Raw genomic sequence first — 13,189 nt, forward strand, 5'->3', positions numbered from 1 at the left:
AGAAATACTTCCTAAAAAATGAATAATGACTTAATGACTTAAGTACTTAATGACTGTTTTGACTGGACATTAAATAAATGAAAAGGGGGTCTGATTTTTACGCAGTACCGTACATTACTTACAAGCATTTGTTGAAAATGTTTACAGTTTAGTTTAAACCAGCGCTTCACATTATTAATCAAAGAAATGTTTACAGTTAAACAAATATATGTATATATTTAGTGATTACTAAATTTAGTGACTATTCCTGCCATAACACTCCCTCCTGGTGTGCCACGATGGTGATGTGTTGCAGAAGAAAATGAATGTAACAAATAGCCACATCCAGAAAGAGCTGAGATCTGTAACTTATGAATTAAAATAATCACACAAACAAACCAACCAGGTATGATTTATTTTAGAAGATCTGATTTCAGGTTTGACAACATACTTTTGATAAGATATTGTAATTCCTCTGATGTTATGAAATTAGTCGGCAACATCCATGTTGTGTAAGAGATACTGTTTGAAAATGCACCAGATCTCAATGAACATAAACAGTAATTTTTAAAACATATACAATGCTTAAACGAAATGTGGCTACTCTATTGTCTATTCTAAACATTTAATTTGATTCCAGCACAAATCCCTGCTGGGTATCTTGTTATATATTTCCTCACTGTTTTCACAATACATTTGTTCAAGTAAACTGCCAGTTCAACAGCAGATATGATGCACTGGATGTGCAGTGCAGCCTGGCAGACTGAGGGAATAGGATCCCTATATAATTACAAGTTAGGACATAGGTTGAAATGCTGCCCTCCAGAGGAAGGATATTCTGACACAGTCAGAAATGCTCACTTTCTTCTGAAATTGCCCAACTGCACAGCTCTGTGGCCGGACACACAGCGGAAAGTGGGTGGTTGAATCTCCCAGTATTTCACTGGATTGGCAAAAAGGCTGATTCCTGTGTAGAGAGTCTTCTTGGCCTTGGTTTTGGTTGAACAAAAGTCATTCACTCCCACATGGTTAATGCTGTTAGCATGGAGGTACACCACCTAATGGCAGAATAGCGATGTTGCATTAGAGACATGACCATATGATGTGATATACACTACCATTTAAAAGCTCACTATTTTCAATAATATAAAAATAGTTTTGCTGCAGATACATGTGCGGTTCTTTTAACCCTTGTGTGGTGTTCATGTTTTTGTTACTCAGTGATCTGGTGGGCCCACCACATTATTGCTTTTTTTAATTTAACACAGCCATAACAATTTATCTAAAATACCAGATGTTCAAAATATCACAAGTGTCCAGTGTAGGGTTCTTCTTTAGCAGCTGTAGCCAGTCAGCAGCCTGTCCATGTTGTCCACATTTGCACACACACACACACACACTAACAGCAGGCCATGTAGAAGGAGAACAGAGTGAAAGGACACAGCATCTCCACACTTTTATTCCCCGTGGGTTCACCACAACACCACATGTGTAATATAAGTGTGTGGGGGGTGAACAGAGTGAAGTCACTGAAAATGTGTTATTTTGTATGTTCTTCACAGAAAATGAGCAACGGCCAAGGAATCTGAGGTTGAATTAATTATAAATCACAATTTTTTTTCTTTTGGCAAACTTTGAAAATGGGTCCCACAGACCCCAACACCACACAAGGGTTAAGATGATACTACTTTAGAACTGATTTAGTTTCAAAAAATTACAGTTGTGTTCAAAAGTTTGAACACCTCAGATTAAATTGAATGATTTGTTGATTTTCTGAGTGAAAATATGTTAACAAATCCTCTACAGGGAACAAACTGCAATTTTTAGTGCACAGTTTCTATTTATTTGCTCAGTTTAACACATTGAGGGGAAAAAAATAAAACACAAAAATATACAATCTGCCATTTTGCAGTCTTTTTTCCTCAAATATGTTAAATTAAGTATAGACATTCATTTTGGGCAGTCATGGGCTGGAGGTTAGGGAACCAGCTCAGTTCGATCCCCTGAGCTGACAGGACGTGACTGAGGTGCCCTTGAGGCACCTAACCCCCAACTGCTCCCCAGGCGCCGTGGATAGGGCTGCATATCGCTCCGGGCAGGTGTTCTCACTGACCCCTAGTGTGTGTGCATTCACTAGTGTGTATGTGGGTGTTTCACTGCACAGGTGGGTTAAATGTGGAGGTGAATTTCCTCGTTGTGGGATTAATAAAGAGTAACTTATTTGTTACTTATTATTTATGTATTAAAATATTCAGAAGTATGTTCTCTGTAGAGGACGTGTGAACTCTTTTTCACTTAGAACATCAACAAAACTTGTGTAATTAGACCAGGATTCCCAAACTTTTGCATACAGCAGTGTAGGAAACTGTCAAAATGAAATGTTAGATGTGTCTATAACTTTAAACAGAGCTGTAGATCATTCCACAATGACCAAGAAAGCTGTAGAACACTGAGAATAAAATTACACCAAAATGAACATCCAGAATGCCTCATATTTGAAAAGCATTGATCAAATCTTAAAGCAAATAATGTTTCAAGGAGTTTCCCTCTGTTAGTAAATAGATATTTACAGTATATTATTTATCATTTAATAACTTCTTGTTCCCAAAAAAGTTGAATAAAACGTCTTAAAATATCCCAGTCTAGTTCACAGTAGTTCAGCCTACATTGTTCACTATAGTATAAAATAACAGTAATGATGAATATGACATGATTCCAAACTTTTGAATGGTGATGTACTGGCTTAACTTACCCGTAAATACTTAAGTGTGTTCAGACCTGGTGGGATTTTCTTCAGTTTGTTGTTGTCCAAATGGATTTCTCTGATTTTGGGAATACTTGCTAAGGTCCCGTTCTCCACAAACTTGATCTGGTTGAAGCCCAAACCCAATCTGTGATTGATGCAGAGAACAATGTTAATATGTGTCCCTTTATGTCCAGGGAGATGCCATGGCTGCACTAGGGTTGGGCCACATGGAAAAATCTCAAATATCATCATATACAACATTCTTGTACGTATGTGACATGCATTACTGTATTTTCTGAGGTTTGATAACTTGGTACAGTCAGAAAAGCCATAGTAGTGCCACACAAAATCCGGTAGAAGAGGTTTAATTATGTGATACATGAATTATATAATGAAACGTGCAGTTAGTCAGTGTTTTTTCAGTACTGCTGATATCCACGATACATAGAAGAGCATTACGTTAACTGTAAGTATCATGTTGCCCATCCCTAGACTGCACTGTAGTGCAGTGTGTTTACCTCAGTAGATTTTTGTATCGGATAAAGTCTTCTACTTCAACTTTACCAATTTTATTATAATCCAGGTGAAGTTCAGTGAGAGAAGAGGGAAGATCTGTGAAGACATGATGTGACAAGTGTCTCAAGTTAACATTTCTTCAGAAAGGACCCTTAAAAAATAACTGCAGTTTGAGAGCATTTAGTTTGAGCTCAGTCAGAATCTGTTCTATTCATGGCCAGCTGCAAGTAATTATCTCAGTCAATAAATATACAAAGTTGTGAGTAGTTAAAACCTTGCAGCTTTGCTCTTGTTATTTTAGAGAAGTTACCTTTTGGCACTGCTGTGAGCTTTGCCTCCGCAATTCTCAAGTAAAGGGTTGCCATGTCATCAAAAGCTCCAAGCTCAATCCCACTGTTGGCAATTGGATTTGCACTTATTTCTGGTGAGAGAGATTAATTGCGATTAATGATTGTGGGTACGGTCACTGAGAATCTACCTTTCTGCAGAATTTACTGTGGCTTTCTTCTTGTAGTAAAGACCTTTAAAGAGCTAAGAGTAAAGATAAATCTGGAATTGCACCACTGAAGTATTAGTCATTCAGTTTGTGTGATGCCTAAATTCCAGGTAGTTGTATTCATCTTTGCTTCTGTGCTTTGTCTTTAGACAAAGTAAGTCTTTCTTCATAATTAGGTGTCTTAAACTTGACATGTTGCACTTTTCTTAAGCCAAGTGTAAACTCCATGAACCTATCAAAAATGTACAGCCTTTCACACCAGAGGTGACCAAACCTTCTGTCTTGGTGGGCCAAACTATGTTTGTGTTGGATTGAGGGCCAAAAAAGCAGAATATTATACAAATAAAGAATGTTGGTAGGTTTCAGATCAAATTTTAAAAAATATACTTTATAAAAAACCCTACATGTACTACTAAAATACTTTAGTAAATAAGTTATATACAGTGTAAAATACTGTACTGGTGATGCTACAGCCATCCTTAGCCGGGAGTCCAAGAGAGCACAATTGGCCTTGCTCTCTGGATGGGTAGGATGGCCCGTCCTTCTCCCCCATCACTTAACGTGACGCTAGTCAGCGCAGGCGTCTGTTAGTCGACGTAACAGATCTGGCGGTTGGCGCTTTCCTCCGAGCGCGTTCGGCTGTCCAATGACGTTGGGTGTGCGGCAGTTCGAAAAGAAGCGGTGACGATTCACAGGTCTCAGAGGAAGCCTGTGTTAGCCTTCACCCTCCTAGCGTTGATAGTATCGTGTGATTGGGGTGATTGACTCGTAACTAGCGGGTGGAATTGGAGACGACTAAACTGGGGAGATAATTGGGTAGAAAAAAAAAATACCTTTGGGTAACTTTCAGGCGGGCCAAATCAATCTACATGAGCCAACTTTGGCCCACGGACCACTCTTTGGGCAGCTCTGAATTAGACGATTAGGGGGGGTGTTGCGCAGGTTTCGGCCACCAATAAGCACTCTAAAGCCCAGATTTAGCTGTTATTGTGACGCACCCAAAGCTAAAACTGGACTGGACTTGTGAACTTTTCGAGTTGTAAAAATCAAACATGTTTGAAAATATCTGAAGGCGTCTGATTATTGGGGAAATGATCAGAAGAAGGTCTGAATGACTTGGGGAAGATATACAATTGTAATTTCTTCAGATCAGTAATGCAACTGCGACTTTTTTTTTCTTTTCTTTTCATTTTCTATAAACTGAGCTCCTGGCCTGGAGAGGGTCAAGAACAACAGTCCACTTTTCCTGGCTTCAGACTTGAATGCTGAACTCCAGACAGCCAGTTAGTTGTAATTGTCGTGTGGGCATCATGTTGGGCGTTTTCTTGCTCATTTGCAGGCAGTTCATAAGCTTCATGTTATTAGGTTAGAAATCCTGCTGTTCTTGTGATTTAAAAATGGCAGATTTACAATTACAAATTGGGATTTTGATTAAAATAATAATAATAATAATAATAAAGACTAAAAATTGACTCATAGTTGATTGTCTTTGTAGGGTTAGTGAATGTTCTTTTTAGTTCTTCACTCATGTTCACTTGTGTCACTTGGTTTTTCATGTCAAGACTATAACTCAATGATTAAAACTGGTAAATATTTGAATAGTTGGAATTGGTTGGATCTTTCAGTACTTCTTTTTTCAAAGTCATACCTAGAACATGTAGTGACTGCATGCCTTTGAAAGCCTCCTTTTGGATTCTGCTTATCTTGTTGTCATGGATCCTCAGCTCTAGAATGTTCCTTGGCAGATTTTCAGGTATTTGTGTCAGAAGGTTATATGACAAGTAGAGAAGCTGGAGTTTCTCCATGTGTTGGAAAGCCTTTGGATGAATCTTTGATATCCGGTTATTGACAAGAAACAGGGCCTGTAGTAACAAATTAGAAAAAGAAAGCAATTACCTTGTACATATGATGTTTGGTAAATATGTATCACATATTTGACAGATAACTGTCAAATATGTGATGCATATTTACCAAACATAAGTAGTTGAAATTGAAAAAATGGTATTCAAAGTGAAATGATTTATTGTAGAGAACCATAGATTTAGATTTCTTTACAGTGGCGTTGATGGGAGTATAAGATATCTACAGCACAAGAATAGCCCTTTTTGTGCACCATCCAAAACAATCAGTGAACCTACATGTGTCTGCTGAGGTGCCATATATTTAATTCTGATGGCTGTGAAATGGTGGTGAAACCAAACCAGTAAGGGTACTGTGTGTATCTCTCTGTCAAGAATAACTTCATCTCATTTTGAACTATTGTAAAACATTAGACAAGCTTTGCGAGACGTGAAACTCTTCAGACGTCTGGTTCCATCACTGCCACTGTAAGGGCGTACTCACATCATGCCCGGTTGCCTTGTATCGTGCCCACTTACATCATAATGATGAGTTGAAGAAAAGTGCTCTCACACAGCACAGTGTAGTTCATTGTACTTACTTTGTGGCTTAATTGGAGTCGTTTTGGGTGCGCTGACACATGACCCTCTCACATGCCTTATAGATCTATTGATTATGCAATGCAGCGATTTTTGGTTAATCATGCTGTACGTACGGAGGCAGCTGACGCTAAGGGAGGAATTTTGCAGTTTTAGTTGCCGACTACAATTCACTTTCTTTAATAAGGTGATAACCAGACATGCTGTTAACCCGAATATTCTCAAATAAATTCAAAAGTGGGACAGTTGCAACGTTGATGTCGTGTTTGATTTCCATGCTTGGGCTACTAGATATGTACTGTGCCCAAGCTTATCTCTTCAACGGTTAAGCACAACGTGCCCAGGCACGGAAAGGAGCGATCACACTGGTCAAACAAACTGGACCTTGGGGGTCAAACATACTCGAGCACAGTACAGATTGCCTAGTGTGAGTACACCCTAAGTTTCTTAGAACGGAAAATTTCACATGAAACCACTCTGAATGACTTTTTCTCCATCTTGATGACTCAATTTGCAGAAATTTTGAAAAAAATGGCAGATTTCCTGTTTAAAGAGAGATCGTATTTCTGGTATGTTCTCTTCTTTTGATATTCTTTCTTGGCTCCACACAAGTAAATATGTGGCATTGGTTATTAGAAAAACATTTACTTTGAGGAACATAATACATCCATTCATCAAGGATGTGCCTCAAACCACAAACACATGAAAATTTATTACATTTCTACTCTGCAATTATACATAAATTATAAGATGTTTTTGTACTTGTTTGAACAATATGTCCTGCCAAATAATTAGGAAAACTGACTTGAAAAAAACTGAATGTTACGTTATTACATATTTAACACAAGCTGCAGCATTTGTTAATGGTGTATTAGGCTTACGTATAGATTAGTCAGTCCTTTGAAATCGTTCTCCTTAATTTCAGTGATATCGTTGTTTTGGAGATCGATCATTAACGTGTCTGCTGGAATATCTCGTGGAACTGATGTCAAACCTGAAAAAAAAGTGTGATCACAAATGTTAAAACCTGGACATGCCGGCCACCAAGACAGTGAGAAGTTGACTAGGTGTGCTTACACCCAGATTTTATAGAGATCTTATGGTTCAGAAAGGTAGGACAAGAAATATCTTCTACCTAGATCTGAACACTGAACTACTCTTCTGGAGCACGTGCAGCCAAAGGGGCAGTCTGATATAAAGTTGTCTTCAAAATTGTCATAATCGTCGCCGTCATTGTCATCACGATCATCATTGTCATCGTCATCATCCCTGTCATCCTGTTGCATGATGTCATGGATCTTCATCAGCTCCATGATCTTGATTGGCTTGTATGGTTTTGCATGACACAGCAACAATAGGGTGAAAAGCAGAAGGACTCTCATTGTGGAAGTTACGTCTGGGTTTCAACTCTGGCAAGACCTGGGAATGGAAATAGTCCACTTATTAAGGCAGATTATTTAGGCACCTACTTTACGACACATTGTTTCTTTCGTACTTCTGGCAGAATATAAGCTTTGTAAGCTAGAAAAGTTTTTGTTTGTATGATGTTTTACCACCTTGGTTCTTTGGACAAATTTCTGAGAAAGACCAAACTGAATTCTGTATTACAGTCAGTGATTAGGTTGATTTGTAAATAACACAACAGATCTTTAAATAACTTGCTATAGACTGTTTCTTACTAAGGGTGTAGCGATTTTAGTACAGATTGAGAACTGTACCACTGATATGCCTCTGAGCATCTCTTGTGTACTGTCTAGTGTGGAAACCATGATCAGTCATCAACACTAGGCAACGAGTTTCTCTATTTCTGTCTATTTTTGTATCGTTTATGGCTGAGTTGCACTGTTTTATACAATCACTATTTTGCCCAATGACATGGTACTATATAGACAAGTGTTTAATGATTCTAATATGAGAGTCCTGTTCAAATTCACATTTTTCAAACCATTGGTAGAAAACTGTGAAGCTGTAAACAAAGATGAAGAGATATTAGCTGTGTGCAGAGCTGTGGAAGGTTCTAAAATGACTGAGAAAGCTATAAACAGTCAAGAATAAGTTTAGAATAAAAATAATATGCAAAATTATTTTAAATAGGCCTGAAAGATTAAACTTGTTTATATCGAAATTGCAATTTGAGTGCAATTTTCAGACTGCAAGGGCTGCAATTTTTTTAATTTAAGCCTGCCGTATCAAAAACGTTGTCTTGCATTTTAAGAGTGGAAATCGACCTAATAACACAGAGCTTGTGAACTGCCTGCAGATAAGTTAGACCAGTCAGAGTCATCCAAATCCCCATGTTTTGTGACATCACAGCCACAACTTACTAGCAGCTTGGCACGCTACATTTAGAGTTCAAGCCGCAGGCCAAAAAGGAACGGCTTGGCCAAAAAAAGGCCTAAAACGTGTACAATAATTATATAATAATCACAATTTAAATTGCAGTTGCAGTATCAGTCAGAAAAATCGCAGTTAGATAGTTTCCAATCTTGAGTCCCAACCAAATCCTAATTGTAAAAGGGCTGAACGATTTGGTTGGGACTCAAATTGTTTGGTTTGGTGAGTAAAACATGTAGATAGATAATTTCACTCATCTATCATTTAATAACTTATTGTTCACAGAATTCTTGAAATATTTAATAAGGCAAAAAAAATCTACAAATATCATTTGCCGAATGGTTCATAATATTAAAATCAACATTGTGTCAGTTATTATAGCATGTATAATTAATAACAAAACTAAAATTGTTAACATGGCAAGTGATTCCAAACTTTTGAATGTTAGTATGTGATTATAAACGATAAATTATTATTATTCTGATTGAAAGTTATGATGACATAGCTTAACAAGTTTTATCTGCAGTGAGAATATCTTTTCATGATTTAACAGCGCAACATCTACCTAAAAATAATAGGCGGTTACACAGTTGTTTCAGGGAAGACTGTTACTTAACTGTAACTTATAAGGTTCATAACATGAAAAACCGAATATCCCTCGCCTTTTTAAATAAAGTTTAAAGGAGTTCGACATAATATGTAAACATTGTTAAATGTTCAGATATGGAGATAAAGCTGCTGAAACAACTTGTTCAGAATTAATTACTTTTGTTATGTCATGAGAATCAACTCATTTACTTATATCTGCTTACTCAGCCTACAGCAGTTTAGCCCCGCCCACTCACACTGCTGAAGTTCTAAGGACTGTTTCAGCTCTGAGAGCTTCTTGAATGCGGCGCAAACAAGGCAGCCAATCAGAAAAGAGCTCATATACATATCTCAGTCTCAAAGACAGAATAACTAAAACAGCCTGTTGAACTCTAAGGGATAAAGAGAGGTTGTAAAATGGTCTTGTAAAAATGAATTATGACCCTTTTTGTTACATAAAACCGCACAAATATCATGTATGGCTCCCAAGGGAAACATAAAATACAAGATAAATGTCGGACGCGGGATGTAAGTTTTACTCATCAACCTCTCTGTTGTTAAATAACATCTGCCTAAGGTTGTGCAAGAATTTACTACTAGTTACTCTAACTTCTTAACTCCCTGCCATGTTGTTTAAGCTTTATTCCTTATTCTGCTTTCACTAACTAAGGACACTGCTGTTCATATCACTGGAATTATGGTAGTGTATCTTTAACCCTGTGAGGCTTAATGAGGCTTAATTTTGTTCTTGTCTTACTTCTGTTTTCTCCTACTATTTAAGTTTCCTGCCAACATTCATAATTCTTCAGCACAAAGTAAGCTGAGACTTTTTCTTTGCTCCACTGCGATGATTGACTAAATGGGTTTGAAACTAAAGCTTGTGGCTGTTCTCATATGATGCTGACTAGCCGAGGCTTTGGTTGCAGTTGGTTGAGGTTTTTAAATCAGATGATGTGAGTGGGAAAAAATCCTGCAACAGGCTGTTGAGGAGCGTCTGTGTCCACTCCTACCAAGTTGTATCCAACAGTGGTGGTGGGCAGGAATCTCTTTGCAAGATCCCACAAGATTACTGTAGCATACCATTTTGGTGGAAGGCGCCTCTTCTGCTATGTGACTGAGTTCAAGCTATCACAAAATTGTAGGTTGCCTTTGCGAAAACGTCAAATCACAATCAGTTGTAATTTTTCTTTTGTTTAACCCTCCTTCCAGGACCACCAGCTCAATCTGAAGGTATTGTTTGAGGCACTGAGTGGGCAGTTCTACTCTGTTGCCACACCTTTTGTCCTGTCAGAGATGGTTGTGAGGGGTCTCTCATTTGAAGTCCTGTTTGATTGTCAACCAAATCAGTGTGGAAGCAGAAGTACATTGGGTACTTACAGTAGGTGCCACCTTGGAAAATGTTATTTAAACTTGTTTGTCTTAGTGTTTGGAAAAAACTCTTAACTTAAACATTAAATTAAATTAAATACAACCATTTCAAAAACTCTCCTCAAGGAAGACCATTACTTACAGTTACCATTCAAATCTGCACTCTCTAGAAAAAGGAGGTTCTTTGAGCGATGTCAAATAAGAACCACTTTTAGTTCCCTAAAGAACTATATTTGAAAACAGGATTTTGAATTTGAAGAACCTTTTAATGGTTTAAAGGACCATGACTGTAACAACTCTAAATTGGTCAGTTCTCCACCAATTTAAGGGGTCTCACTGCATGTCAAGGTCCTTAAATTGATTGGTTCCTCACAGAACCTCTACATTATGTGGAGGTTCTTTAAAAAGGTTCTTCACACACACATCTTATTTTCAGAATAGATCTTTAAATAACTAGTGATTGAACGGTTCTTTAGGGAACCAGAAATGATTCTTCTATGGTTTCACACAAATAACCTTTTTAGGCACGTTTATTTTTAAAGAGTGTAGCTAATCAGTCCTTATTATGTTAAATTTGACAGCAAAACATTATATTCTTCTTAGCCAAGAGTTACATAATTTGCATAAGGTCGGAAATACTGAGAGTAATTATGTTAATTGACATCAAATTAACTTATTCTGCCGAGAGTGAAGATCCATAGACCTTCAAAACGAGTTTGTGCTTTTCTGCAGTGTTATACACTTATGTGACTCTATCACACAGTTCTACCTCTAGCCTTGACTTCTCTAATCCAATCAGTTGTTTGCATAAAAGTTTGGTTTATGTACTTCCTTTTCTCCTCGCCTGAACATATATATATATATATGTATCTCAAAACTATCCTAAAAACAATGTCTCAGACATCAGGCAGTGTATTCATAACCATTTCATGTACTAACTTTCTGTGAGGGAGCTTTTAGAGGTGGACGTCTGGTTCCTATCACCGCCACTGTGAAAAATTCTGACTCTGTAACTTTCTCTAGAGTGGAAAATTTCACACCAAACCACTCTGAATTACTTTGTTTACTTCTTAAGCATTTAATCATGCAGAAATTTTGAAAATTTAGTGGCGTTCCACTTTAAATGCCCCCCTAGGAGTTGGAAGTGAATATTGTGAGAACACATGAATGTTTGGTACAGAAGGTTTTTACAACAAAAGATCATGCAAAGTTGGTTAAAAATTATGTGTCAGTAAGAGAAGAAAGTGATGCACTGCTGTGTTCTTTGCTGCAACCCAACTTTGCCCATGTGTTGTTAGTTAGAGCAGTTAAGTGTGACTGCTTATTAAAGTGTGGTACAGTTTATGAGGGGAAACAGGAAAAATATCAGAATTAGGAAAAACTGTTTTAATCAGCTAGAGTTACTGTCTAATTACATTTGCAGTAATATAACAGTGCAAGCATTTCTACTGCAAAATGCATTTGAGTTCTAGATAAAGTACAGTGGGTTGATACTTTCTAATAGGGTTAGTCAGCATTTTCAGCTTCTTGATTAGTGCATTTTTACTAACCACAGTGTTTTAAGCTCTTGGCTGGTTGTGTTGTTACTAATTGCTATATGTTTATGGATAGAAACCGTTGATGTACAGAATAGTGAATGATTGCTCATTAGAATGCTTCCCCTCTTTAAAACCTACACGTGATGTATATTAATACAGGCTGTCCAAACTTTTTGACATGCAGCAGTTCAGAACAATTACAGCCTCTTTTGCAAATCTTCAGCTCAAACTGTAAGAGCAGAAAATTGAATAACTCATTTAATTCATTTAATAAATGTACTCTGTAAAAGATGCCATACCTCAGTAATGTGCGTAATCCTTCTTCAGCTCCAGAAAGCCTCTAGGGATGACATGAATACAAGTTGTCAGAACTGCAGATCCTAAATTATTGCACAAATTCTCAGGAGGAAAAATAGGAGTTGTTCTTCAAAGATTGAAATCCCTGAACAGACATGAGAAGATGCTGTCAGTATGAGGAGCTATGTGTGAAACAAAGACCTCACACTGATCACAGCTTCACTGAATTCTTGACTACTGCTGAACACGCTTTGTTAGCACTCATATGTTTCTCATCACTACTTGAAACCTGGCCAAAATTGTAAGCTTATATGTTCAATGGCTCGTCCTTATAAAGGTTCTTCGGGTAGGTCCTCACGTTCCTGCACACCGTGAGTGGGTGGCTGCTTGCCATTGTATTATTTCACATGTATTGGAATACTTTGGGGCTTGAGGAAACATAATATTGCCTAATTTGTGACTTTTTTTAAAGTACTCATCTAAATCCATGTTTTTTTATGTTTTGGTTTTTGGATTCTTTGCTCACAGTTAACTGAAAAATAGCCATTACATGAAGGCATTAGACAGAAAATAATACATAAAATATACATAACAACCTGATCCTTTCATAATGTCACTGTCAGAACAAAATCTCTAAAAATGATAACTTTAGAGGAGAAAGATGAAAACATTCTTAGCTTATAATGGAAGTTCATGTAAAATATTTTTTTTTTCCAGTTAATTTTGGACCATCTTTACTGGTCCATTCATCGTGAAATATTAATACAGTGTAAAAGGTGTTTAAATTATGTAAAAATATTAAAAAACAACAAATATGAACGCACAAGGTTTTGTTCCAACTGCAACCATATGCAAATAAATTAATTTATTAGGGCAAAATATGTTCGAA

General features: G+C 37.2%; 2 protein-coding genes across 2 annotated transcripts in view; one reads left to right on the forward strand and one right to left on the reverse strand.

The window, feature by feature from the left end:
• Positions 1-13,189, forward strand: part of LOC118799623 (centromere protein P) — a 110,643-nt gene that overhangs the window by 65,454 nt on the left and 32,000 nt on the right. The window lies entirely within an intron of this gene.
• aspn (asporin (LRR class 1)) lies at positions 376-12,658 on the reverse strand. Its single transcript, XM_036559587.1, has 8 exons — positions 12,303-12,658; positions 7,311-7,594; positions 7,057-7,169; positions 5,386-5,599; positions 3,552-3,662; positions 3,244-3,337; positions 2,732-2,870; positions 376-1,037 (listed from the first exon to the last, which is right to left on the reverse strand). Exons 2-8 carry the CDS (start codon positions 7,555-7,557, stop codon positions 837-839), a joined length of 1,119 nt encoding a protein of 372 aa, XP_036415480.1. The 5' UTR covers positions 7,558-7,594; positions 12,303-12,658; the 3' UTR covers positions 376-836.

Source organism: Colossoma macropomum, unplaced genomic scaffold (genome assembly GCF_904425465.1).
Source record: "Colossoma macropomum unplaced genomic scaffold, Colossoma_macropomum, whole genome shotgun sequence".
Classification (NCBI taxonomy): Eukaryota; Metazoa; Chordata; class Actinopteri; order Characiformes; family Serrasalmidae; genus Colossoma; species Colossoma macropomum.

Coding starts and splice junctions, on each gene's coding strand:
- aspn (XM_036559587.1), bottom strand. CDS start 7,557: ATGAGAGTCCTTCTGCTTTTCACCCTATTGTTGCTGTGTCATGCAAAA. Junction 7,170..7,310: donor AGTTCAGTGTTCAGATCTAG/GTAGAAGATATT, acceptor CTTTTTTTTCAG/GTTTGACATCAGTTCCACGA. Junction 3,338..3,551: donor GCTCACAGCAGTGCCAAAAG/GTAACTTCTCTA, acceptor ATGTCTTCACAG/ATCTTCCCTCTTCTCTCACT.